The sequence below is a fragment of the Alosa pseudoharengus genome, unplaced genomic scaffold, assembly GCF_046254945.1.
Source record: "Alosa pseudoharengus isolate Yale_2024_CS ecotype anadromous, Long Island Sound unplaced genomic scaffold, YU_APseudo_1.1 YU_APseudo_1.1_scf_24, whole genome shotgun sequence".
NCBI lineage: Eukaryota > Metazoa > Chordata > Actinopteri > Clupeiformes > Clupeidae > Alosa > Alosa pseudoharengus.
The window spans coordinates 11495170-11519147 of NW_027468689.1; the positions used below are offsets into that span (position 1 = coordinate 11495170).

A 23978-nucleotide genomic window follows, 5' to 3' on the forward strand; every position below is an offset into this window, starting at 1 on the left:
CGCCACTCACTCCTGCCAAGGCCTGCGGTGTTCACCTGCTCACTGAGAGCTTGGTAAACACGTCTCAGGCCCCCGCGCCCCTGATAACTACATCCCACTGGCTCAATGACACCTCGCTGCTCAAGGGGTGAGTCAGACACCCAGAAGAGCTCGACGCGGGCCCCGCCTACCGCTTTCACATTCCCTGCCACTCCCAAACATACATGCTTTCGATGTCAACACTTTCAATCCACCTTTGGTTCTCTTTTTACACACGTTACCCCACCACCACCTTTGTAGTAGCAGCAGCAGCAGCCAGATTCTATTTGAACGTCAATACATTGATGACGAGGAGAGGAATGCTCCTGTAACATAGTGTTCTGCAAGGCAACTCCTCTCTCTACTATTTTCAGAGAAAAGATTTATTTAAAGTAGATCGATGTGTTTGGGGGATGGTGGAGGCTGGCTTGTCATGAGGCCAAGAAAACACTGGCTGCCGGTCAAATGGGAAGCAAGAAACAGAGGGGCAACAGTCTCTCCGAATTACACATGGGCACGAAGAAAATAGAACAGGGAAGACAGTTTGAGATTCATCATTGCAAGAAATAAATCAGTTAACCTGGGCCTACTGCCAATTATGACAGCAGTGCATATATATATATAACTAGGATTGCATATTTCAGTCGAAGTGACCGCAAGCTTGGACCTCACTGTGTGGAACGAACAAGGACCTGAAGTCCGTTTGCACTGCCACCGGCCAAACGCCACACTTCCTCACAAAGGTGCACTCCCATGTTGGGAGGTAACTCACTTTTTGAATGAATGACCGTGGCAAGCGTGTAGGTAGATAGACAGACAGACAGACAGACAGACAGACAGATAGACAGATAGACAGATAGACAGATAGATAGATAGATAGATAGATAGACACTTTATTGATCCCCAAGGGCTTCAAGTGTAGGCCAGTAGGCCATGTTCTCTCCGCCCTCTCTATGCCAGTGGGGTTACATAAAGTGGTGTGAAGCTCCGACATGAAAGCGGCGCTGAGCAAACGTGGCAGGAGAATGAAAACACCTGCGATGTCGCTGGCCTGTCTCCAGTCAGTCTTTTGTGCTGGGCTGAATAAATGGGCGGCATTTCTGGAGGGAAAACAAGTCCACTCACTACTCAATTCCTTTGCACTGCAGGGTGCAAAAACACCCCAGAGAGTCCAAGCAGGCTGAGCTATAACCTATACAGACAACAGCAGCCAGCAATCCCCGCACACCAAAGAGCCAACAAGAAAACAACATCTGTATAGCTCAAAATTAAAACCAGCCTTGCTGGCATACACCGTATCCCATGTACAGTACATATTATTTAATTTGGATATTAACCCTTAAAGGTGTAGGTTTTTGAACATTCTAAGTTCCGCAACAATTGAAGGTTCTAAAATTCTATGTTGAATTCAATGAACCCAGATATTCTTTAGAACGTTCATTTCTCAACATTCCCGTCACACCGGTGTGACGCTACTCCTTTAAGGGGGAACTGTGAATGTTGTTTGTCTTCCTTTCTTTACTTTTTCCTCAAGGGTGCTGCTGCTGGATGCCTTTCAGAGGCAGGTCATCTGAGCATGTGTCAGTGTGGGTTTTCCAAGCATGCGTTGGCCAACGTGGAGGGCAGTGGACTGGGACAGAGGGGCCGTCAGCACCACAGACCTCAGAGGGTCCAGATCTCCAGTGCAGATGTGGGTCAAGGCGACTCTGCATCAGATCATCATAAGCGTACACAAACCAGTGTGAAATGCAATGAAATGCAATACGTGCAAGAGGTTGGAGGAAGAAAATAACACAACGGAATCCAGGTGATTGACGGTTTGTGAATGCCGAGCTCTGTGCCTATGGTGTCTGGTGAGTGCAGAGCTGGTGGTGGGATGGTGGGAATGTTGCCTCACAGAGATGCAGAGGGATTTTTTGGAGATCAGCTGTTGTGTCGGCGAGGTCCGTGATCACAACAGCGATATTACTTCAGAACCAGAGACCTCCAACGTGAAATACCATTTGACAAAGCAAACAAACAAAAGCCGACGTGAGCTCCTATAACACCGCCTTTCACAGGTCAGACTGTGGCATTGTTGCGAAACCCTATGCTTTTCAGCAGCCACTCTTCTGAGCCTCTTGCAGTTTCACATCGTCCTCCATTAGAGGGCTGTCACTATTCTTCCCAAAATATGCTGCTCATTATCTGTTCACAGAGCCCAAGCAAGCCCGACCATGTCATTAGGGATTTAGAGTGTCAAAGGTGGGATTTGGTTGATCATCGCGTACAGTGCCAACAGCATACTTCGCCTAACAATCGGGACGGAAAGATTGACTGCACTCCTCCCCAGCCCCTCCCGGATGGCGTACAGCGCTCGGAAAGCCTTCAAGTGAGTTGTGAATCAGCGTCGACAGATCAGAGGATTGTCCAGGGGTGCAAGGGCAAGTCAGGGGAGATCCATGGGGGCAGTTTCGTGATGATCAAAGCACCACTGCAGGTGAACTCACCGGAGTGTACGGAGTACACCGTATCTGTGCTGAGCAAAAAGAGGCAATGTGATGTAGACAACAGAGTCCACTCGAGCAGTGACACACAGAGACTTGATTCCAGAGCAAGGGTCACTCAGGAATGTCCATGCCACTGGATGGGAATAGAAAAGGTCGAGGAGAGATAGCAAGTAAGTATTCTGAGGTTCATAAACAACTCTATTTGTTCAGTTTCAAAGATTAAAAAAATGTTGGCTATAGCTACCTAATGGGTTAAAAATGCTCTTTGCAAATACTGTTAAGAGGATGTAAAATAGTTTTAATTAGACCAATAAATCTGTCAGTAAACAAGAACTAAAACATAAGCTGATTGCCTGTAGCATTTTTACCAAATCAGAAGATTAATGGAATTGTTCAACACACTAAAGCTAATTTTAAATGGTTTGCTGTTCATTCCAGAACATGTTTATTGCAGTCTTGGAAACTTTAATAGCCCTGCTGTATATGGGGAAACGCCCAGGATTAAGTTGTCAGAAAGATGTCTTTATGAAGTTCAATCGTGTTTGAAAAGTGCTTTTTATCCTTAACAACATATTGGAACTGTCAGTAGTGAAGTGAATTAGAATTACACTGAAAACATGTCTACTGAAAGACATTGCTGTTATCACGGTCTCTAGGGAGACTAGCACGCTCTGTGTATGCTTGCGCACAGTGCGCGTGCTCTTGCTTCTGCAGTTTATAAAGCAACTCGCTGTTTGACATTTCTACCTGCAGGCTTACGGACTGTTTCGTATTTATAAACAAACACGCTTGAACGCTTACGCAGGGGTGGTAAATAACCCTGATTGGCATCCTAATGCGAGACTAGAAACTTGACACCTGACGCGCGGCACAGATCTGAATGCATCGAACATCCATGGCGAAGAGAACTACTTCTAATCGCCTTCCGCATTGCTGGACACCTAATACGGGGACATAGAGCTGACATAATCTCCAAGCCATCCTAAATTTGTGGTTCTGCAAATGGAAAGGCACGGCATGTGTAGTAAGGTGTGGACTCCTCACCCGCTACTTGTGCTATTTGGTAGAGGTCGCATGTAGAAAGGGCGGACTCATGCGCAACGTCAGTGCGCTCGAACCCTTGAATCTATTTAAACTGGCCGCAGTCTCCACCGAGGGCAATTCACATGCGGCTGCACATCTGTAGTGCAAGTGTACAAGCTTGTTTCCAATAACCAGTCAGATCTCTTTGGACACATTCTAGGATCAAAATAGCGCGTAACGATGGAAATCAATGGCTGGCTTAAAGTCTCGTAACATTTTCAAGATTTTTCAATGTTCTGGGGACTTCGCATTATCATTTAATGGTTCAGATTGTTTCAAATTGTGTGGATTCGATCGGCACGGCTGGGGTCCGAGTGTTGTCTTCTTCACCGGAGGAGTAATTCATTTATTCCCTGGTCACATTTAATTAAAAGTATTCCACCAGACGCCTAGTAGTCTACTGCTCCTTTCGGCTTTCGCCATCAACTCCCTGAAAAGAAGTCCTGATGTCTTCATTTGACTCCTTGCAGTTGTTGATGGTAGTTCTCTATCAGGTTTCCTCCGTGGATCGTAGCATCCTGTTATTGGGCAACTCGATTTTGACAGAGCAGTCCGTCGCGCACTGACCCGGGACTACAGAAGCCGCGGATCGGTGTGTGCGTTGGAGAGACCGAACTGATTGCCGTACGAGCGGCTAATTTCAAGGTATTGGCGTACAGCGCTGAACTGGTAGTGGATTCTATGAATGGGTGTGGATTTTCTTCCTCTACGACACAGTTTGCTCGCTGGATATATATATCATAGATCTTTTTGGATCATTTCATGCACCATTGTTGACCTCTTTTGGATCTTAGAACGATTTCAGCAAAGGGTCTGCATGGGCCGGATTTAAGGTATGTAGGCTATTTGATGTTAAGGTGATTAAAGAATGTCTCTGTGCACATTAAAATGCAAATGATACATTTAGCATGGCAATTACGTTTCCAGAAAGGTCACAAATTTAGTAGGCCTATAACTATGTGAAAAGTTTGTCTTATTTTAGGGTAAGTCCACCTGTACGGCTACCCTATGCATTGTTACAGAAAAGTGGTTATGAACAGTTTTTTGCTTTAATATTTGTGGATATTGCATATTCGTGTTCTTTAATGTATATGGTTTTATATGCACATTATGAATAAATCTATCATTTAACTCACGACAAATGCGCTCATGAAGTAGGTTAACGTTAGAGCAGCACTCACTTGTTTTTGTGCGTGTCTGTGCCATCAGCCCATATATTTATGATCTGCCTAACGTTTATTGTTGCATTCGACGTACGTAATCATAAACACTCACGCAAAACCGGGGGTTCAGGAAACACCATCTGGTGATTCCGCATCAAGTCTCACTCATTTAACTCGCCACATGAAGCACTTGTCCTGCACCACTCTCGGGTGCTTTACTGACCGAGGCCGAGATCTACCTTACTGAAAAGCGCACAGGACCCCTGGCATCCGTTCTGTTTGTTTGTCGATTTTATGCTTTTGCAAGTGGTTACTTTATTCAAATCCTATACTTGAGGATTTATTGATGACATGTATGCGTGAGCAGGCAGAATTACGTTCGAATTTAACAAGTCTATGGTAGAACACGGCTGCACGACCTCGCGCAAATGACAAGTAACCTTACGTGTATTATTCTTGAAGGAGAGTAGCCTAGGGAGCCAGATGATCATATTGAGTAACTCACTGGATTTGCTTAAAAGGCCTTTTGCTCTAACAACCAGATTTTTTCAAATATGGGACAGTTTTCATTCTCACACTGAATGTAATCTGTTCAAATGAGCCGCTGGTCTAAGCAAGGGATCAGCATTAAAGTCAAAACTGCGAGCTTTTAAATACTTCATCCAGCTCTAATGCTATAAAGACGCGATTTATCAGCTAGGCGCCACTAATCACGTACTTCCAAATAACTGACAACAGCACAACCGTTGTTTACTTTTATTTTAGCCATCTGACATAGTGGTTTGCGTTTCAATTGACATCAGCCTATTTCTTTGGCAAGCTTCTCTGTGTATATGGGCCAAGTTCTGGCATGTTGGCACAGACTTGCCATTTCCACAAGAAATGGATAAGCACCTTCTTTACAGAAAACAATGAATAACACTTGAATTGCACATGTATTAAATCTAAGAATTCTGCAAAGCAAAAATAAAATGTCCTTTTAAGTTTCTGGGTAATTTACTTCAGTCAATAACATTTTTATGACAGTATTAAAGGAGGTTAAATGACCTTGTCTGTGTTGCAGATTCCTTCTGAGGAACTGAGTCTAAAATGAAGTTATGGGATGTTCTGGCCACGTGTCTCTTGCTCCTGAGCTCCGTCTCCACGCGCCCCATCTTTCCAAAGCTGCAGCCCGTCAAGAGGCCTCCTGTAGTGGGCTTGCATCGTGACTCTGCTGCCCTGTCTGTGGAGGGCTCTCTCATACACCCCTACTCCCATCCAGAGCGCCTGCACAAAACCTCCATGGAGCAACAATGTAAGTGTGCCGCAATTTTTCCTTACTTCCAATACATTCTTACAAACATAATCTAACTAAGGAAGGGGTAAAGGTCTCAGTCGGCAATGAAGATATTGGTTTTACTGTTTTACACAAGTACAGTCATGTTTTAAGAAGAGTGGTTCATTTTATTGAAACTCATAGTTACAGAAATTGAACATACATATATATTTTTGCCAGTGAGCAAGTTGAGCTACTGAAGCATCACATCTTTGTTTCCTTATCCCTCGTGTTGAAGGAGTTGGCATGATGGAGGCTGCGTATGCACTAAACCAGCCTGATCATTCCTCAGCAGTGAGCCACAGGAATATGGGAATGATGCTGATCAAGTTAATCTCTACTTAACTGTTATCCTATAGTCATTGGGATTTAAGAAAGTTAGGAGGTCAGGGTGGATAGCAGAGGGCCTGAAGATGACTTGTGAATAAGGTGAAGATCAGAAATGTCTACAAACCTTATGATCTATGGCAAAGAGTACACATGCTGACTTTGTGGGCACTTCACACTTAGTCCACTCAAGAAAAAAAAGCAGGCAAGTAAAATTTGAGAATAAATCATAGAACATTAATCATTTTCCCCAAATGCTACACTAAAATTCTGTTTACTCTACTGAGTAACCTTTGGAGTCAGTGCAACCTTCATAGACGTATAGATGGTCTGTCATGGTAGTTTGATCTATAGCAACAAAGGGCCTAGTTTATCATGACAGGCCATCAAAAAAGTATTTTCTGACTGCTCCGGGCCGCATTGCACGAGTGTCAAAACAAGCACTACAGCAAAGGTAGAAGTGGAGGAGACATCTGGACAAAAGCCTGAGCTGACATTCCTTCATGGGGCTTGTTTATGTTCACCACTGCCTTTCCCAGCAGACGAGCACCCCTTTGCTTGCTCACAAAAAACGAAGGACGGGACTGACGTTCCCCCCACCTCACCCCCACCCCACAGCACAGCACCCCGGCGAAGTTACAGCAGGGGAGCCTAAACAGATGACGACCTGTGAAGAGCGACCGGGGCTCCGGCGCTTGAAGTGTCGAGCCGCCGCGCTCTGCGCCATCGTGGTGTTTATGCTCCTTTTAGCAGCTGGGTGGGAGGAGCAGTCGTCGTTTGTTTAATAGAACATGACACTGTCTTGTCTTTACACAGTAGTAAACCTCCCGACGCACTCTCGATAAGGCATGGAACATTTAGCGAAAATGTTTCCCTCAGCGCGGCCCTCCATCTCCATCTCGCCTCCGCTAGAGTACTTAACAGAAATGAAGGTCGCACCATTTCTTTTCGCAAGAGCAAACTAATAAATTCTACAGTGCCCAAATTACATGACATAACTTGAGAGGCATCCAGGCACAGGCTCTTGTTTTTTTTAAACATGACAGCGAGATGAGAGTTACGAGAGCTTCGACTACCAAGACCTGGAATGACAGAATGACACAGTGTGATTTAACATTCAGGGTTTTTTTTTGCCACTCCTGTGGCTCAATATGTGTAGAATATTCCCCTAGTGTGCAGTAAGCAAACAGACCAGGATGCAGGGAGGCATGTCTGTACAAGGAACAGGGGAAATTTAAAGACAAATTCAAATTGACCGTGTTCGTCTGCTGGCTCAATTGGAACTGATAGAGAGCCCAATTTTTGCAAACCGTGCAACTGATCCAGAGGTATTCTTTCCTTTCATTTGAAACTCGACATGCTCAATTACACTTGGCCAGTGTCTTTGAAAGCACATGGGTGATGATTGGCCTCTCTCGTCACTATGCTGAGGTAAGGTTGACAATCAGGGAGAAGGTCTCTGACTCACACGAGGAGGAAACAAGGAGAGAGCAACCAACCGGTCCGGCTCAGCAGACCTTGTGAGCACCGAGGGCACAGAGACTGACCAAAGGACTGAGGAAATGGTCGGATTCTCCGACACCTCGACTTGCCACGTCAAACGGCTTCTGCCTCACTGAGCGTTGAGTCAAACAGACCCACGGAAGAACAGTCACAGCCTTAATGGCATCCCCGGCCAAGTCCTCTTCCATTTCCTCTTGCCTTACCTGATCCCTCCAAACATGAGGTGTAAGCAAGTTATCCCTTTGCTGCTTGTTATGTGATCACTCTTTGCATTAGCAGGCCCCTTCGAAATAGAGTCATTTCACAATAATGTAGGCTATGATCTTCACAGAGGGTTTCCAGACATGGCCATTCAGCCAATTGACTTGACTTCTCAAAGAGAGGAAATTAGGGGAACATGTCCTATAATGAAATCATTGTGTATAACACAAAGGATCAAAGGCCTGCTTTTTTTCCACGCCTATGTTTGAGTCAGGAGAAGGGAGAGTGCATGTTTTGAGTTTGTGGTTGTCAGTGTGTTTAAAGAGGTGGAGTCAGCTGTACGGGGGATGTCATGGTCTATTGCATTTTTCTTCATCTACTTCAACCAAAGGTTTAAAAGAACCTTTATGAATGACTAAGCACTCAAGTTTGTTGCAATATCATCAAAAGGATGCCTTTTAAAAGAGGAAATATAGCTTCCTACAGGACTTCTAAAATGACATGAATCATCAGATAAAACATTGTTCTCTAATGATTTACATCTATTGGCAAGACCATAAACTACATTACATAATGTTAATTCTACAGTGTTTTGTTAACAATAATAACAACTACTTCAGGATGCAAACGATGCATCTAAACGTGCCTTTTTCTCTTCTTCAGATGAACTTGAAGGCCCATCCCCTGATCAGTTTGATGACGTTATGGACTTCATTGAGGCCACCATCGGTAGATTACGCCGCTCTCCAAGAGTCGATGGAAGTTCCCAGAGCCGGAGTGGGAGACAGAGACAGAGTGGATCGCCAGGCACGGACAAGGGGGACAGGGGGGGCAGGAAGGGCCGAGGGGGGCAGAGGAGGAGAGGCCAGGGTCGGAAGGGCGGCCGCTCGGGGAAGGGTGGCCGGGAGGAGCAACGGACCGCGACAGTGGGCCGAGGGTGCCTGCTCCGTGAGGTCCACCTCAACGTAACGGACCTCGGGCTGGGCTACCAGACCAAGGAGGAACTTATCTTCAGGTACTGCAGCGGACCCTGCTCGGACGCGGAGACCAACTATGACAAGATTCTGAACAATCTGACCAACAACAAAAAGTTGGACAAGGAGAAGCCCTCTCGGGTTTGCTGTCGCCCAATCGCCTTTGATGACGACCTCTCTTTCTTAGACAACAACCTAGAATACCACATTCTGAAGAAGCATTCCGCCCGGAAATGTGGTTGTGTGTGACAAAAAGAGAGAGAGAAAGAGAGAAAGGACAAAAAAGAAAGACAGAGCGCCCAGTGGACTTCACTCAAAGGGGTGTCCACTGCAGGTGCCATGGCCAGTGCATACAGAGAGACCTCATGTGTAGAAGCCGAGCTTGGGCAAAATGGTGGTGTGGACGTTGGCCAGTTCCTGAACAGGTGGAGTGCAGGGAATCTCCTGTGATCGTCCATGCAGACTGAGAATCACATTTGATACAGTGTGACTGTCATGCAGGTACAAGTCAAGGTCAAAACCTCAGTGTTCATTCATGTAAACTTACACAACTCACTAACTCACACTTAACAGTCTGGCAAGAATGACAAGAAAATGCATGACACCTCCTAAGAAATAGCATAACACTAAGACTCACACCACAAACAAACACACACACACACAGTCATTCTGTTACCCAACTTTGCTGCTTTAGTTCAAGCCCTTCAGGATAGAGAGCAGAACTGCGGACGCATTGTTTGTGCTACATGGGGTTCTTTGGTTGCCGAAGAACTGCTCCAATCACTATGTGGCAAATGCCTCTTAACGTTTACATTCAGTAAGGAGTCATTCACCCTGTCCCAGGAGCAGCAACAGATGCTTTTTTAAGTATTAGAAATCTATCAATTTATCTATCGTATCTATATCAATGTATATGTATATATATATATATATATATATATATGAGAAATGTATTTATTGAGATTTAATTAACTTATTGTTATTTATTACAATCTGTCGTATTAAGAGTGTTTCTTGTTTTATTTTGTTTCTTTTTTTTTCTTATTTATTTGAAGAGCTTTTGTGTCTTTTTTTTTTTGGATGGTGCCAAACGTGGAGCAAGTCGTTTCCTGCAGCAGCCGTAAATAATCAAAACAATCTGTGAGAGAAAGACGGAAACAGAGAGCGCACTCATCACGGATGTCTCTACTAACATCTGTGATGTTTAGGAATATGGTAATTTTTGTAATTCCGCACACAGAGATGTATTCCACTGAAACTGCAGAAAGGTTGGGAGAGGGGAGAGAAGAGCAGAACAGATAGATGTAAGGACCAACTTCCCCACCTTAACAAAAAAAAAGAAAAAAAAAAAGATTTTCTGCTCCCGGTTTTTTTGGTACAGCAATTTCCACACTTGAGCACATACTCACCACTATACACCCCTCCAACTCAACTCTCAATTCTTTTACAAAAGAAAAGAGAAGAGAAGAGAAAGAACCTCAACCAATTAGGGCCCAAAAGCCCTTTAGGAGAGCAATCAACTGTTTACTCTCATGGAGTCAGTCTTGACGTCGGGCCTGCAACTCCTCAATTGCAAGCATCTGTTTACAGGAAGAAAATACATCCCTTAGCCATTCTGTTTGTTTCTGTCCATAATAAAGTTACTGTCGTAAGTGCACATGGAGAGGGGAGCAGTGGTTTGCCTCACGGTCATCAACAAGCACAAACAGAATGGCCTCGTCTCGTCGTGCTCTCCTGAGTGGTGGACGATTCCTCCCTCACTTCTGGTTCCGTATGCTCGTCTGAAAAGAGCCCTTTAAGTGGGCACTGACACTACCGGAGGCTGACGAGGATAGTTTGACTCACGGATCAGGGCTTAGGGAAATGATTGTCAAACACAAAGGTTAAAGCACTTCTACTGGCTGAAAGCCCCCATCTAGTCCAATCTAAGTCCAATTAAGTAAAGATCTGTTTCAGTCTTCTGCAAATGCCCCCAAATCATCACACACTCAACAGATGGCTGAAGATTGTCCCTGCTTTCAGGTAGTGATCCTGTCCCCTAAATTCCCTGAAAACAAGATAAGGGTATGTTCAAATAATAAGCGCAATCTGGACAAACCATTCCTTGGTTAAGATACAATGGTCTCAGGAATTGGACAAAAAAAAAGTACCAATTAGAGCACTACAAACCCATTTAAATGATTAAAACCAGAAAACCAAGATCCCTGACGATAACTGGCCTAAAATTTAATACTAAGCACAGAGAATAGTCACTGATTATAAACTGTCTCACTTGTGTAACATCCCGTGAGAGGATTTTTTCCCCTCTCCTCTTCCTTTACAGTTTGAACAGTGCAGTTCACTCAGACACAGAAAACCCCAAGGCCAGACCCTGATGTTGCTCTGGATTAGGGACCTGAATCAGTGCTCACTCTACAGGAACGGAGCCAGCTTTACGTGGTAATCCCCGCCGCACACAGAACAAATCCACTGAATTGAGAAGAATTTAGGCCAAACCCAGGGGGAGAGAGGGAAACACACTACAGCTAATAGTCCTTTTAGCACCGGAATCATTTGATCAACTGCATTTACCTTTACAGTTGTTATTATGACGTGTGTGTGCAAGTTTGCTTCAGAAGAGAAGCCATGTGAGGCATTATAATATCAACACACGCTCCCCCCCACGACCTCTTCCCTCAGCCGGAACTGTGCGAGCTGTGAGCTATACTTCTTTGTCCTCCTGTATATTAGGTTGCTTAAATGTAAAGTATTTTGTTTTGTGACTGAGATTTTGATTCCTTTTGATGAGTGTTTTTTTGTGTGTGTGTGTGTGTGTGTGTGGGATGAACTAGAAGTTTGGGTGAGGCCATGGCTGCTGGACTATGAGGTAGAGAAGGAAGTCTCCTGTCTGGTTTTCTTTTTGTTTTGTTTTCAGTGTCAGTTCTGTGAAAAAAGGTGTCATGTCTTGCTTGTTTTGTGTTACTGAACCAAAGTTCTCTACAGACTTTATTTTTGTACAATATTCATTTTATAACTTTTTACAGAATAAATCTTGTTTCTATATCATCTTTGTCATCTTCTTACATTTATTTCTGTGTATCTTCAGTTTCAAAGATAGTGCCACCTTTGCTACAGGTATAAAGGTATGAAAACAAAAACTACATTTTGTGTTCTTTTCAACATTTTGCCGTTTTAACAGCTAAATAAAGTCAATATCCCTTAATCTTTAATGTCCTTATCCGCCTACCCTTAAAGACAAGCAGATCCTTTACAGGTTACTCAATAAACAGAACTAAACGATCAGTGCAAAGAATGCAGATAAAGGCTCCAAAGGCATTTTAACGGACCACAAACCAGGAGGAGCTATCTCAAATTGCTGAACAGAAAATCAACTGAAGCAAAAATACTGAATGGCAATGTCACAGGGACTGAAATCAGAGAAGGTAAACACTCAGCACGACAGTGGTACGGTATGCTTTTCAAAACAAAAACAGCGTCCCAGGCAATTGTAATTAGCCAGTGTATTCAACGGGAGGGGTTAAAGTAGTGCACGCAGACGATGCGTCTTCAGTTTGGATAAAAGCGTATGCTGAACGGAAAAATGTAAATATTCACTGAGAGGAGACACTGAGAGTGAAAGATGGCCCAAGAATGTTCTGGATATCCGAAAGCAGCCGAGTGACACGCAGGATTAGCTGGAGAATCTCCAGGGAGGAACCGCCTCGGGTCTGCAAAGCCACTGACACGGTCCCGCCTGGGTCCCAACAGGCCATTGCCCCTGACACACAGACACACAGACACACACACACAGAGTGGTCAACAGCCGAGAGCATGAGCACAAACCTGATAACAAGGGGGACGCGAGATCCGATCCTCCCAGCGGGGCCGGCTACTGACTTTTAGGGCTGTGGTAGAAGCCGTGCCACGCCACGCCGCACACCCCCCTGCAGCGGCCTTTCCGTGAGAGCCGGACAGGGTGACCGAGGTGGGCATGGGTGAGCCATGACATCATCCGCACCCGCATTCCAGCATTCCGCGGCCGGTAACAGACACTGCGGCGGGAGGCTGCTGACATCACCCCTCGGGAATAGGCTGGCTGGGATTAGATGGGAACATTGCTGGGATAAGCCTCTGTCTGTGCACCTCGCGTACAGTTTACAGCTTTTTTCTTTTTTTAAATTATTATTATTATTTTTTTCACGACCCAAGTGAGGAGGCGGACAGTCAAGGATTTTCTTGGGAGGCTTTGCAACGAAAAGGGGGGGGGGGGGGGGGGGGGGTCTCTCTGAGAAGGTGCTTGAGAAAAAAGCTGACAAGCAAGATGTTCTACGTAGCTTGCAGCGGGAATAATTAGGAATGCATCCCGTAAGATCAGGCTGCATTGCTCTCATAATCAACCACGCTTAACTAGAGAAGGGAGCTCTGGGCACCATTCTGTCGTCTAAAGGACAGAGCATCATAACAGGGGGTAATGAAACAAAAACGGGGCAGCTATGCGGGTAGAAACTGATAGTGGCACAAGGCCCGCATGCAACTCTCTGCAACTGTCCACTGTTGGCCAGATGGTACATTCCTCAAATGCACCGCATGCATGGTGTAATTCTTATTTGTCACATACCACCCATCACTGCTCCTGAGCAGGTTGCACGGCCCATTTAGAAGGGGGGGGGGGGGGGGAGTTTTGAAACCAAGTCACATTAATAGGATCCCCTTAAAGGAACACCAGGCAACGTTTTCGTGTTAATTACTCATCTTCGTAAGTCGGTATATGGTTTAATGACTCATTACAGAGCGAATGAAGACTCTCTCGCCCGCCCCTACTGCCTGTAGGAAGAATATCCCGCTTGCAAGTTCAGTGTATCGTACCCGCCGAAGCAGGATCAGTTTTCATCCTGCATCCACAGCACCGAGGCAGGCTAACGAAACGCTAGCGATTGTTGCTAACGTGTGTATAACGGCAGAGCCGGCGAAGAAGCAGCGAAAACCCTTGACGGAAGATGCAAAGAAACGGAAAAGAGCTTCAGACCGAGCGAGGGGGGGTTTCATAGAGGAAAAGCATCAGGCTTGCCTGGTGTCACCCCCCGCCTTCCCCATATTTTCTAATTTTTAATTTTCTAATTTTTGAGTTTTTTGTCTATATGTGAACATTACATCTTAAAGGAAATGAAATCTCACACAAGACAAGACTGGCCTCCTCTCCTGATCGTGCTGATTGACGTTAAGTGTAGCTTGAAATGAAGCAAATTTCGCCATATTTTTTTAGTTAATAATCAGCATTGTTTTGGAAGGGTCTGCAGACTTTTCTCATTTCCAAAGACGGCACTTTAGATTTTTCCGGAGTTTGGAAGGAATTTGTTTGATCTTGTGAGGGGAAAGTGGAGCGGAAGGCCGGACTGCTAAATAAATATTTACGGGAGTCTGTGAGTCACCTTCGAACATACCCCTCTGCAGTCGCACAAACCACCTGGACCTCAGAGGAGATCGCCTCAGCAACCATTCAAATCTGTAGTGACACGCAGCAATGTGTGCCTTTAAAGGTGGGTGGGCGAGGGTGTGTGTGTGTGTGAGTGTGTTTGTGGGTGTGTCTGAGGAGAGCATAGCAGCTGTGTGTCAACACAAACAACTCTGCCAAAGCTAGTCCAGAACTATGCTGGAGTATTGAATGATGAGCACATCTGTTTGAAACAAAGATCAATTTGTTTTGCTTAAACTTAAAAAGATGGATTAGCACTTTTGAAGAATCTAAATGAATAGACAAGAACACGTTGTAAAAAGGTTCTTTATTAAAAGAATGTTTGAATTATTCATTGACTGTTTATGTCTACACAATTGTACATCTTTTTAATCAATGATATAAAAACAAAAAAGATCTTGACGCACCCATGTGTCAAAGGTTCTGAGGAGAAGTGTGAGCTGACTGTCGACACACTCACGCACTAACTGCATGCTGCTGGAAAAGGCATTCAAACACAGGCCTCTCTCCAAAAACAAACACACACTATGTGTGCACGAGTCAAACACACCCTCTTAACCCACGAGGACATAGAGAGAGAGAGAGAGAGGAACAGAAGAGAGAGACACTGAGAGACGAAAGGAAATGAAAGAGGGATAGAGAGAGGAGGGAGGTTGGAGAGGTGTGGTGCTGTGTGGTGTGCTCAGATTTTACGTTTCTTCCACTCCGGTTCTTTGTCGGCTTCTTCATCCGATGACTCTTCCTCAGCGAATAGTGGCTCAGGCTGTGTCCTGAGAAAAGAGGTGAGAGAGAGAGAGAGAGACAGAGAGAGAGAGAGAGAGAGAGAGAGAGAGAGAGAGAGAGAGAGAGCGCGAGAGAGAAAGAAAGAAATGAAGAGATGAAGGAAGAAACGGTAAGAAAATTAAAAAAAGGAAGATGGATTAATCCATTTCCTTTACGCATCACGTAATTCTGACCGGCGATTAAGACCCGACATCTGCGCCCGAGTGCCTAAGTCTCAGAGGGAACATGATCTTGTGATCTTGGACGTGGAAAAATGAAAACCAGCGGGAACGAAAGCAATGAATGAGAGAATTACATATGCCCTTTTGAACTGTAAGCAGGTATTGACTCTTTATGCATGGACCGGCAATGTATCCAGCACATACTGAAGGGTTGACACTTTTTTGCTGTTTTGACAGCAGCTTTTAAGCTTTCCCAATTCCAGTTCACCACTGTGAGCTTGATACCGGTACACCCCCAAACAAAATGTCAGATAGGCCGTGACATTGATGTTCAGTTAGTGGGCTGTAAGATGCATGCTTTTCAGACAAATGTATCTTTCAAAATGGACACTGCAGGACAGGGAGACAACGAGCCTGCAGCAGAAACAATGCTGACCGAGGACACAGGATACATGCTCTGTGGTTGAAACTTAACCTCTAATCTTCATCTTAGGTAGCCAGTCCACATGTGAAGGGCAACGGGTGTAGATGTCTCTCTCTCTGTGTGTGTGTGTGTGTGTGTGTGTGTGTGTCATCAGTCGTCCGACACCAACAGGAGGCAATTAGCTAACTGCTAACTGAAGTCTGTGTTAGTGTGTTAGTGTGTTAGTGTGTGTGTGTGTGTGTGTGTGTGTGTGTGTGTGTGTGTATGTGTAAGTCTAGTGCTCTGACACCAGAGCACGGCAATTAGGCCACTGGAACAAAAGGGGTAACAGGATCATTTGGCCAAGCAGTTCTTTCTGAGACCAAGTGCTACAATGACCCTTGTTAGTGTCAACAGACTTATTACCTGTAATTGAGTGCTATACTGTATCTGTGTGTGTGTGTGTGTGTGTGTGTGTGTGTGTGTGTGTGTGTGTGAGCACGTGTGCTTTGGCTAAATGGCTATACGGGCGTGGATAAGGTTACAGTGGATCAACGCTCCATGGAGCCATCAACACTCCTCTTCACAGGGCGCCAAGACCCAACTGCTCCTTTCAACAGCAGCATCACATGTACCGCTTGGACCCCGTCGCTGCCGTGCCGAAGTGACGTTTATATTTAGCTATTCCACACCAGCTTTCATATTCAAAGCAAAACCGCAGTGCTGTGGGCACTTATAGACTTACCTGGAAATTGAACCTATATTGATGGTATTTCTGGAATCGCACTGGTTGAGTGGCAGAGGCATTTGTCCTTGAAGTGGTCATAGGCTGGTTCCGAATACTAACGTTTTAAAACTTTTGGTGAGGCTGAACTAGCTCCCATAACACTAACTGCAATTGTAAACATCCAAACAAACAAAGCAATCAAGAAAACGTCAAGATTTTTAAAAACATTTTAAACTCGGGTCAGTCTGGGTTGCTTAACCGTGTCCCAGAGTATTCATATTCAGTCATGGTCAAAAGTCTTGAGGCACAGTATTAGCAGCATGTAAGAGTGAAGCTAGCCACTTGTAAGAGGTAGTCTGTTGATAGTATGATCACCAAGACATTTGGAAAATGTTGTACAAACATGTACAGATACAGATATGCTGTGTCTGCTACAGACAACTAAGAAATATTGTTGGCAACAGCCAGGAGGACAGAGGCCCGATTTCTGCATCTCTGTAGACACAGGACAGCACTGATAGCTATGACTAAGCTGTGCTCATCTCTGTAGACACAGGACAGCACTGATAGCTATGACTAAGCTGTGCTCAAGCACTGATAGCTATGACTAAGCTGTGCTCATCTCTGCAGACACAGGACAGCACTGATAGCTATGACTAAGCTGTGCTCATCTCTGTAGACACAGGACAGCACTGATAGCTATGACTAAGCTGTGCTCAAGCACTGATAGCTATGACTAAGCTGTGCTCATCTCTGTAGACACAGGACAGCACTGATAGCTATGACTAAGCTGTTCTCATCTCTGTAGACACAGGACAGCACTGATAGCTATGACTAAGCTGTGCTCAAGCACTGATAGCTATGACTAAGCTGTGCTCATCTCTGTAGACACAGGACAGCACTGATAGCTATGACTAAGCTGTGCTCATCTCTGTAGACACAGGACAGCACTGATAGCTATGACTAAGCTGTGCTCATCTCTGTAGACACAGGACAGCACTGATAGCTATGACTAAGCTGTGCTCATCTCTGTAGACACAGGACAGCACTGATAGCTATGACTAAGCTGTGCTCATCTCTGTAGACACAGGACAGCACTGATAGCTATGACTAAGCTGTGCTCATCTCTGTAGACACAGGACAGCACTGATAGCTACAGTATGACTCAGCTGCTTCTCAACACTACCCATATTGCAAGGCCAAAGCCAGGCATAGATCTAGAAACGAGGGCAGCGGTAACTGGGGCTAGCATAAAAAAAAAAGAAAAAAAAGAAAAACAATAACCAAATACTTTTTACGTGGCTGCCTGTCTGCCACTAGGGGACACAGAGGAAGAAGTCGAGAAAAGGTTGTGCACGGAAAGTTTCGTTTTAATTAGCGGCCTCGGCGCGCGTGCTGCTGCTGCGCGGCGGCACGCTCATGCATAATGCATGATCCAACAGCAGAGGCAGCAGCAGCCCTCAGACAGTCTGCCGAGGTGACGACGGGGCGCGCTGGCCTAAAAACACAGCCGGCCTGCCGGCAGCCCGCTCCGCCAACGTCGTGTCCAGCCTGCTCCCGTTTCCCACCAGCACCGAGGAACTAGCCCACACACACACACACATACAGGCACGCAGAAAAAGGAGGCCAAGCCTGTGTGTGTGTGTGTGTGTGTGTGTGTGAGTGGGAGTGTGTGTGTGTGTGAGTGAATGTGCCTGCCGTGTGGAGGGGAGGAGCATGCCATGAAGCCCTGGAGGTTTTAAACCCGCCTGTGCGTGCTCCACACTCTCTCCACTGCTTCAGCAGGGGTCATCTGTAGCATGGCAGCCCCACCACACACACACACACACACACGGACACGCACGCACGCACGCGCGCACACACACACACACACATGATCTACCCAGACACTGCTTCAGCAGGGGTCATCTGTAGCATGGCAGCCCCACCACACACGGACACGCACACACCCCCCCCCCCAGGTAAACATTCGAAGGAGAAAGTGAACAAGTGCAGAACACCGAAGTCGGGGCATGCGCGTGTGTGTGTGTGTGTGTGCGCGAGAGTGTTTGAGAGAGAGAGAGAGAAAGAGAGAGAAAGTGTGAGAAACGACTGGAGAGAGAGAGATGTCGGCGATAGCAGAACTGACAGCGTCTTATCAGCTTGCCAGCGCTGGCTGGCGCGACTTCAAAAGCGGCTAAAAGCCAGCGGCGTGATAAACATCGGCGCGCAACACCACGCAGGCAGAGCGGCCGCGCGTTCAAAAGTGACCAAGACGGATGGCTTTGGACATGTTTGAAAAATCGCCTCTTTTACTACCAATAAAACGGCCTTAGCCGCCATGTTGATAGAATGATAGAAGCTGTTTAAAGCTTGGGGAGATGTGGGCCGGTGGGGGGGGGGGGGGGGGCTGATTCACCGCACACATTGTAGGAGGCACAGACTCCTCTGTGGTAAACTAAAGCTTTATTAATAGTGGAAAGAGCAGCACCTATGTGTTAAGTGGGCCAGCCAGATAGACTAAGCAGACTGAAGCAGGCCATGTAATGAAGTTATACCTTGTAACAGATGCATGCTGCACACTAGTGTTATGTCTTCCAGTGTGTGTGTGTGTGTGTGTGTGTGTGTGTCCCTTGTGCATATTAGTATGTTGCCTGCAGCTTACACGTGTGTACAGCAGTGTAATGTCTGAGTATATTGCTCCTGTGTGTGATTCCACACAGTAAGGTGTGTAAGTGTGTGTGTGTGTGTGTGTGTGTGTGTGTGTGTTTTTTAAAGAGCAAGCGAGCTTGTGTGTGTGTGTGTGTGTGTGTTTGTGTGTGTGTGTGTGTGTGTGTGTGTGTGCTTGTGAGTCCCAGCTGGACACCTGATCCACAGGTGCGCCAGAACAGCTTGTTAAACTTTCATGTGTGTGTAAGGCCCTGGGTGTGAAGGTGTGTGAGAGACGGTGTGACCTGCAGCCAGCTGCTTTATGAATGATCACGCACGCACACATACACACAGACATATACACACACACGCACAAGCACACACCACACTCAACAATGGGGCCTGAACAGCTCTCTGGTTACAACGCAGAGACCTACCTGCTACCTGTCTGCGTCACCAAGGAGTGTGAGGTGTAGGTGTGTGTGTGTGTGTGTGTGTGTATGCTCCTTCCTGCTTACCAGGTGGCTTTTCGTATCAGAGACTGATCTCTGCTAACACTTGTAAATTGTCACCCTGACCCTGTGTGCAACCTCATTTACGGAGTCAAGTGTGTGAGATCATGTATGCATGCAATACTGTATGGGCAGTGTGTGTGTGTGTGTGTGTGTGTGTGTGTGTGCAAACCTGAGTTGATTTAATTGTAACTGTAAAGTGTTGATGCTTTGAAGTATGCCAGGGAGAAAAAATACGAATACGTGTTTGTTTGTTTGTTTTTTTTGTGTGTGTGTGTGTGTGTGTGTGTGTGTGTGTGTGTGTCCACATACTCTGTGTATGCTGGGGCCACCCAGTATGGGTTCTCTTCTGCCTCCTTGGCGTGCCGCAGGATGGCCTCGCGCGGGTTGCTGTCATCGGTCTTGTCCAGAGCGATGTTCTTCACAATGTACGAGGACAGCGTCCCGCCATGGGCAGCCACGCGACCACCTCGCCCTGCACACACACGTGGGCGTCACACATACCGTATGAAGTAGCATAGCGGCTAAGGCACTGGGCTAGCAAGTAGTAGCCAGAAATGTTGAGGGTTCAATTCCCAATCGCCACTGTTGTACCCTTGAGCAAGACAACCCCGAGATTCTCTGGGCAAACTAGCCCTTCTAAGAATTGATGTATGTAAGTCGCTTTGAAAAACGTTAAGTAAGTAAACATACCGAGCACATTGGCGCTTTCCGCCAAAGATTCTAGAGCGTAGCGCTAGCGCTTTTCGCTTTAAACTTATTTAAGCATTTGGCTGTCGCCACTATCCAAAGCCACTTACAGATCAGTGATAATTGCTGGGGCAGGTCTCCCTGGAGCAACATGGGGTTCCCATTCGCATGAACTGCGACCTGTTACAAAATGGGACTTGATCGCCAGATCACGTCATCCAATCCCATTGAGTAACAGGTCTGGTCTCTACTCAGGGAACTGGCGGTACATATGCAACCCAGACGGTAAGCGCCTTGCTCAAGGACACGATGGTCAGAGGCAGGAATCGAACCCATGACCTTCTGTCACTACTGCATGCTTCACGTACAACACTACCACCACCTCCTTATATCACTGTCTAGTTATGATGTCCTCCTTATATCACTGTCTAGTTATGATGTCCAGTCCAACTTGAATTTCCCCTTGGGGATCAATAAAGGATCTATCTATCTATCTGATACACACTGGTCATTCATATGAGAACTGAATGCCTTTCAGCACACATGCATCCCTATACGATACTCTTCCTCAACACTGGGCTACGGCTTGGAGTGGACTAGGGACCGTAATGACAGTCTGGACAGAGGAGAGTCTCTTGGCCAACACAAACACACCCAAACAAACAAGACTCTGTGAGAACTCCACTACAGAAGGCAGTGATCAGGGCATATTTACATTGTGAGTAAACACAGGCGCCTGGCTGGAGGACGCAGTGTTGAGGGGGAGAGGGGCTGGAAGAGGAGGAGGACGCAGTGTTGAGGGGGAGAGGGGCTGGAAGAGGAGGAGGACGCAGTGTTGAGGGGGAGAGGGGCTGGAAGAGGAGGAGGACGCAGTGTTGAGGGGGAGAGGGGCTGGAAGAGGAGGAGGACGCAGTGTTGAGGGGGAGAGGGGCTGGAAGAGGAGGAGGACGGCGCGGCTCACTCCTGCTTATCTCAACGCTCAATGCACACTGTAGTTTGTTTTCTCAAGAGGAGCAACAATATTAGCAGGGAAAAGCCTGAGAAATTATTTAAAAAAAGACTCAAATTCTGAGCAGCTGAGCAGCTTCCATTTCCTAGGACTAGGACACTTTTCTTTGAGATAATTCCATGACTCATAGCTTCTCTATTTAGCAACCTATCTCTCTCTCGGTCTGTCTGTCTGTCTGTGTGTCTGTGTGTGTGTGTGTGTGTGTGTGTGTGTGTGTGTGTGTGTGTGTGTGTGTGTGTGTGTGTGTGTGTGTGTGTGTGTAGGAGTTGATTTAGAGTGCTTCGAGAGGTGGTCTGTGGGTGAGGAACTCAGCACTGGTGTGCTGCCAGTTCTTCAGTGTAATTGTACAGCATGTTTACACTCCTCCCCATCCAAACACTACGGGCAGAGGGGCCCTATTCTGGGATAGATACACACCCCTGGATTGCTCAAGCCTTACCTAGATGTTTGGACCAGTGTGTGTGTGTGTGTGTGTGTGTGTGTGTGTGTGTGTGACATTGTATTTTAATGTGTACTGTTGTTGGCTTTGTAAAGTGACCTTGAGTCTGAGAAAAGCTCTATATAAATAAAATGTATTATTATTATTACTATTATTATTATTATTATTATTACTACTGTAAAACAAATAGCCTCTCGAGGACAGTAAAGTTTATTAACGTTACAGCTAAAGCTATAGCTACTTATCTACCTAAGGTTTGGGATCACAATGAATCAAGAAGACTGTTTCCAACAAATTCACAGCAATGTTGCCCTGATGGCCTTTGTGTGTGCTAGTGCGACCCTTGCACTAAACTCTTTTTTAAAAGGGTCTAGTACAGTACTGACGTTCTTTGTTTGTGTACATTCCTATATTACGACTCCTTATGAACACAGTCGGAGTCGGAGGTTATTCATTAGTCATTATTCATTAGTTCTGTTGACCCCGGTATTAAGTGGAAAAAGGATAAAAGGATATTATTTCCACAAGCACATAAACACAGGAACATAATGTCTCATAATGACACTATCATATGCAGTACAATATACTATTTTTTATATTTTATGAGGTACTGCAGATTTACAATTTATCAAGACTATTACAAGATTGATAAGACCATAGAAGTAGACAAAGTGAGAAAATGAGCAGACAGAGAATGGAAGGAGGAAATAGAAGCAGTGTGTGTGTGTGTGTGTTTGTGTGTGTGTGTGTGTGTGTGTCTGTGTGTGTGTCTGTGTGTGTGTCTGTGTGTGTGTGTGTGTGTGTGTGTGTGTGTGTCTCAAATGATAGAGTGACAGAAAGAGCAGCATCCATCTGAGAGAGTGAGAGGAAGGGCAGGGGCCTTTGGAGATGGTGAGAGGGGGCAGGGGACTCACCTGGCCCAGAGACGGGCGGCTCAGGCTTGTGGGACTTCATCGGGTCCAGACGGTCCTTCTCCAGCTGCTTCCGTGTGCTGCGCTGCCGGGCCTCTCGGAACATGGGCAGCGCGTGAGCTGCGCGCCACACACACACACACACACACACACACACACACACAGGAGTGTCAATAACATCATGTGAGCAGCAATAATAATAATAATCGTAATAATAATAACATTATTATTTACATCAACAACCCAACACAACCACCATCTCAGTTTAACAGATCAAATGCACACACACACACAAACATGAATACACGGCACACAATATCTAGACACAATAAGACATGCTCATGCAAAGATCAGGACAGTTCACACACACTGCATGTTTGTCCTAACCTCACATACACACATTCATATCAGCATGTGTCTGTCATCAGCCACAGGAGCATATACACATCGCATGAACCACAACATAACACACACACACACACACACACACACACACAAGACTCCTCCACTTCAAAGGCCACCACAGCAACCAGACAGGTAGTAATCTACTTAAGGAGCGGATGTGTTGCCGTTATTTACACACACTTTCACGCTTTACCAATTAGTGTGTGTGTGTGTGTGTGTGTGTGAGAGAGAGAGAAAGAGAGAGAGAGAACGAAAGACTCCAGTACTCCAGGACGAGACCCGCACATACACACACACACACACACACACACACACACACACACACACACACACAGCTGGCCAGATGGAGCGATTTTCCATTCGGGGAGCTGGGCGGTCAGTGCGGGCGGGGTTGTTAATTCCTCGCTGGGCCGCTCACTCGCGCATGGCACGCGTCATTTGGCAAAAAGGTTATCGGTGACAGGCCTCTCCATCGTTCCATCTTTCACCTGCCCATCATTCACCTGCTACCGGTCACCCGGCGATTTTTCCACCGGCTGCGAGGAGTCCGCGTCACAGACTGGCCTCAGCGTTTGGCTAGGGGGGGCGGGCAAAGTGCTAGCTAAATGTCAGCGCAGCGTTGAGAGTAAGTGTGGGCAGTTAAGCATGCGCGCTGACCGAGCACTGGCCTCACCAAGGGGCATGTGAGCAGGGTGATTAAAGTGCATTAGAAATGCCACGAGTTAGAAGCAGGTGGAGCTTGGAGTGTGTGTGTGTGTTTGTGTGTGTGTGTGTGTGTGTGATCA

General features: G+C 46.1%; 2 protein-coding genes across 3 annotated transcripts in view; one reads left to right on the forward strand and one right to left on the reverse strand.

Moving 5' to 3' along the window:
* Nucleotides 1-2228: 2228 nt before the first annotated feature.
* gdnfa (glial cell derived neurotrophic factor a) lies at nucleotides 2229-9941 on the forward strand. 2 transcript variants are annotated; one of them, XM_076302608.1, is made up of 3 exons: nucleotides 2229-2677; nucleotides 5817-6047; nucleotides 8763-9941. In XM_076302608.1, the coding sequence occupies exons 2-3, from the start codon at nucleotides 5843-5845 to the stop codon at nucleotides 9320-9322; spliced, it is 765 nt and encodes a 254-aa protein (XP_076158723.1). In that variant the 5' UTR covers nucleotides 2229-2677; nucleotides 5817-5842; the 3' UTR covers nucleotides 9323-9941. The 2 variants fall into 2 exon arrangements, with proteins under 2 accessions (XP_076158723.1, XP_076158722.1); XM_076302607.1 differs by lacking the exon at nucleotides 2229-2677 and adding an exon at nucleotides 3130-4423.
* A 4872-nt stretch (nucleotides 9942-14813) lies between these two features.
* wdr70 (WD repeat domain 70) overlaps nucleotides 14814-23978 on the reverse strand; it is a 60118-nt gene continuing 50953 nt past the window's right edge. Inside the window, exons 16-18 of the mRNA XM_076303141.1 lie at nucleotides 22792-22908; nucleotides 20052-20214; nucleotides 14814-15295 (exon numbers count right to left, since the gene is read on the reverse strand). Coding sequence (XP_076159256.1) covers nucleotides 15208-15295; nucleotides 20052-20214; nucleotides 22792-22908 — 368 coding nt within the window. The 3' untranslated portion in view covers nucleotides 14814-15207. The remainder of the gene's footprint in view (nucleotides 15296-20051; nucleotides 20215-22791; nucleotides 22909-23978) is intronic.

Coding starts and splice junctions, on each gene's coding strand:
- gdnfa (XM_076302608.1), top strand. CDS start 5,843: ATGAAGTTATGGGATGTTCTGGCCACGTGTCTCTTGCTCCTGAGCTCC. Junction 6,048..8,762: donor AACCTCCATGGAGCAACAAT/GTAAGTGTGCCG, acceptor TCTCTTCTTCAG/ATGAACTTGAAGGCCCATCC.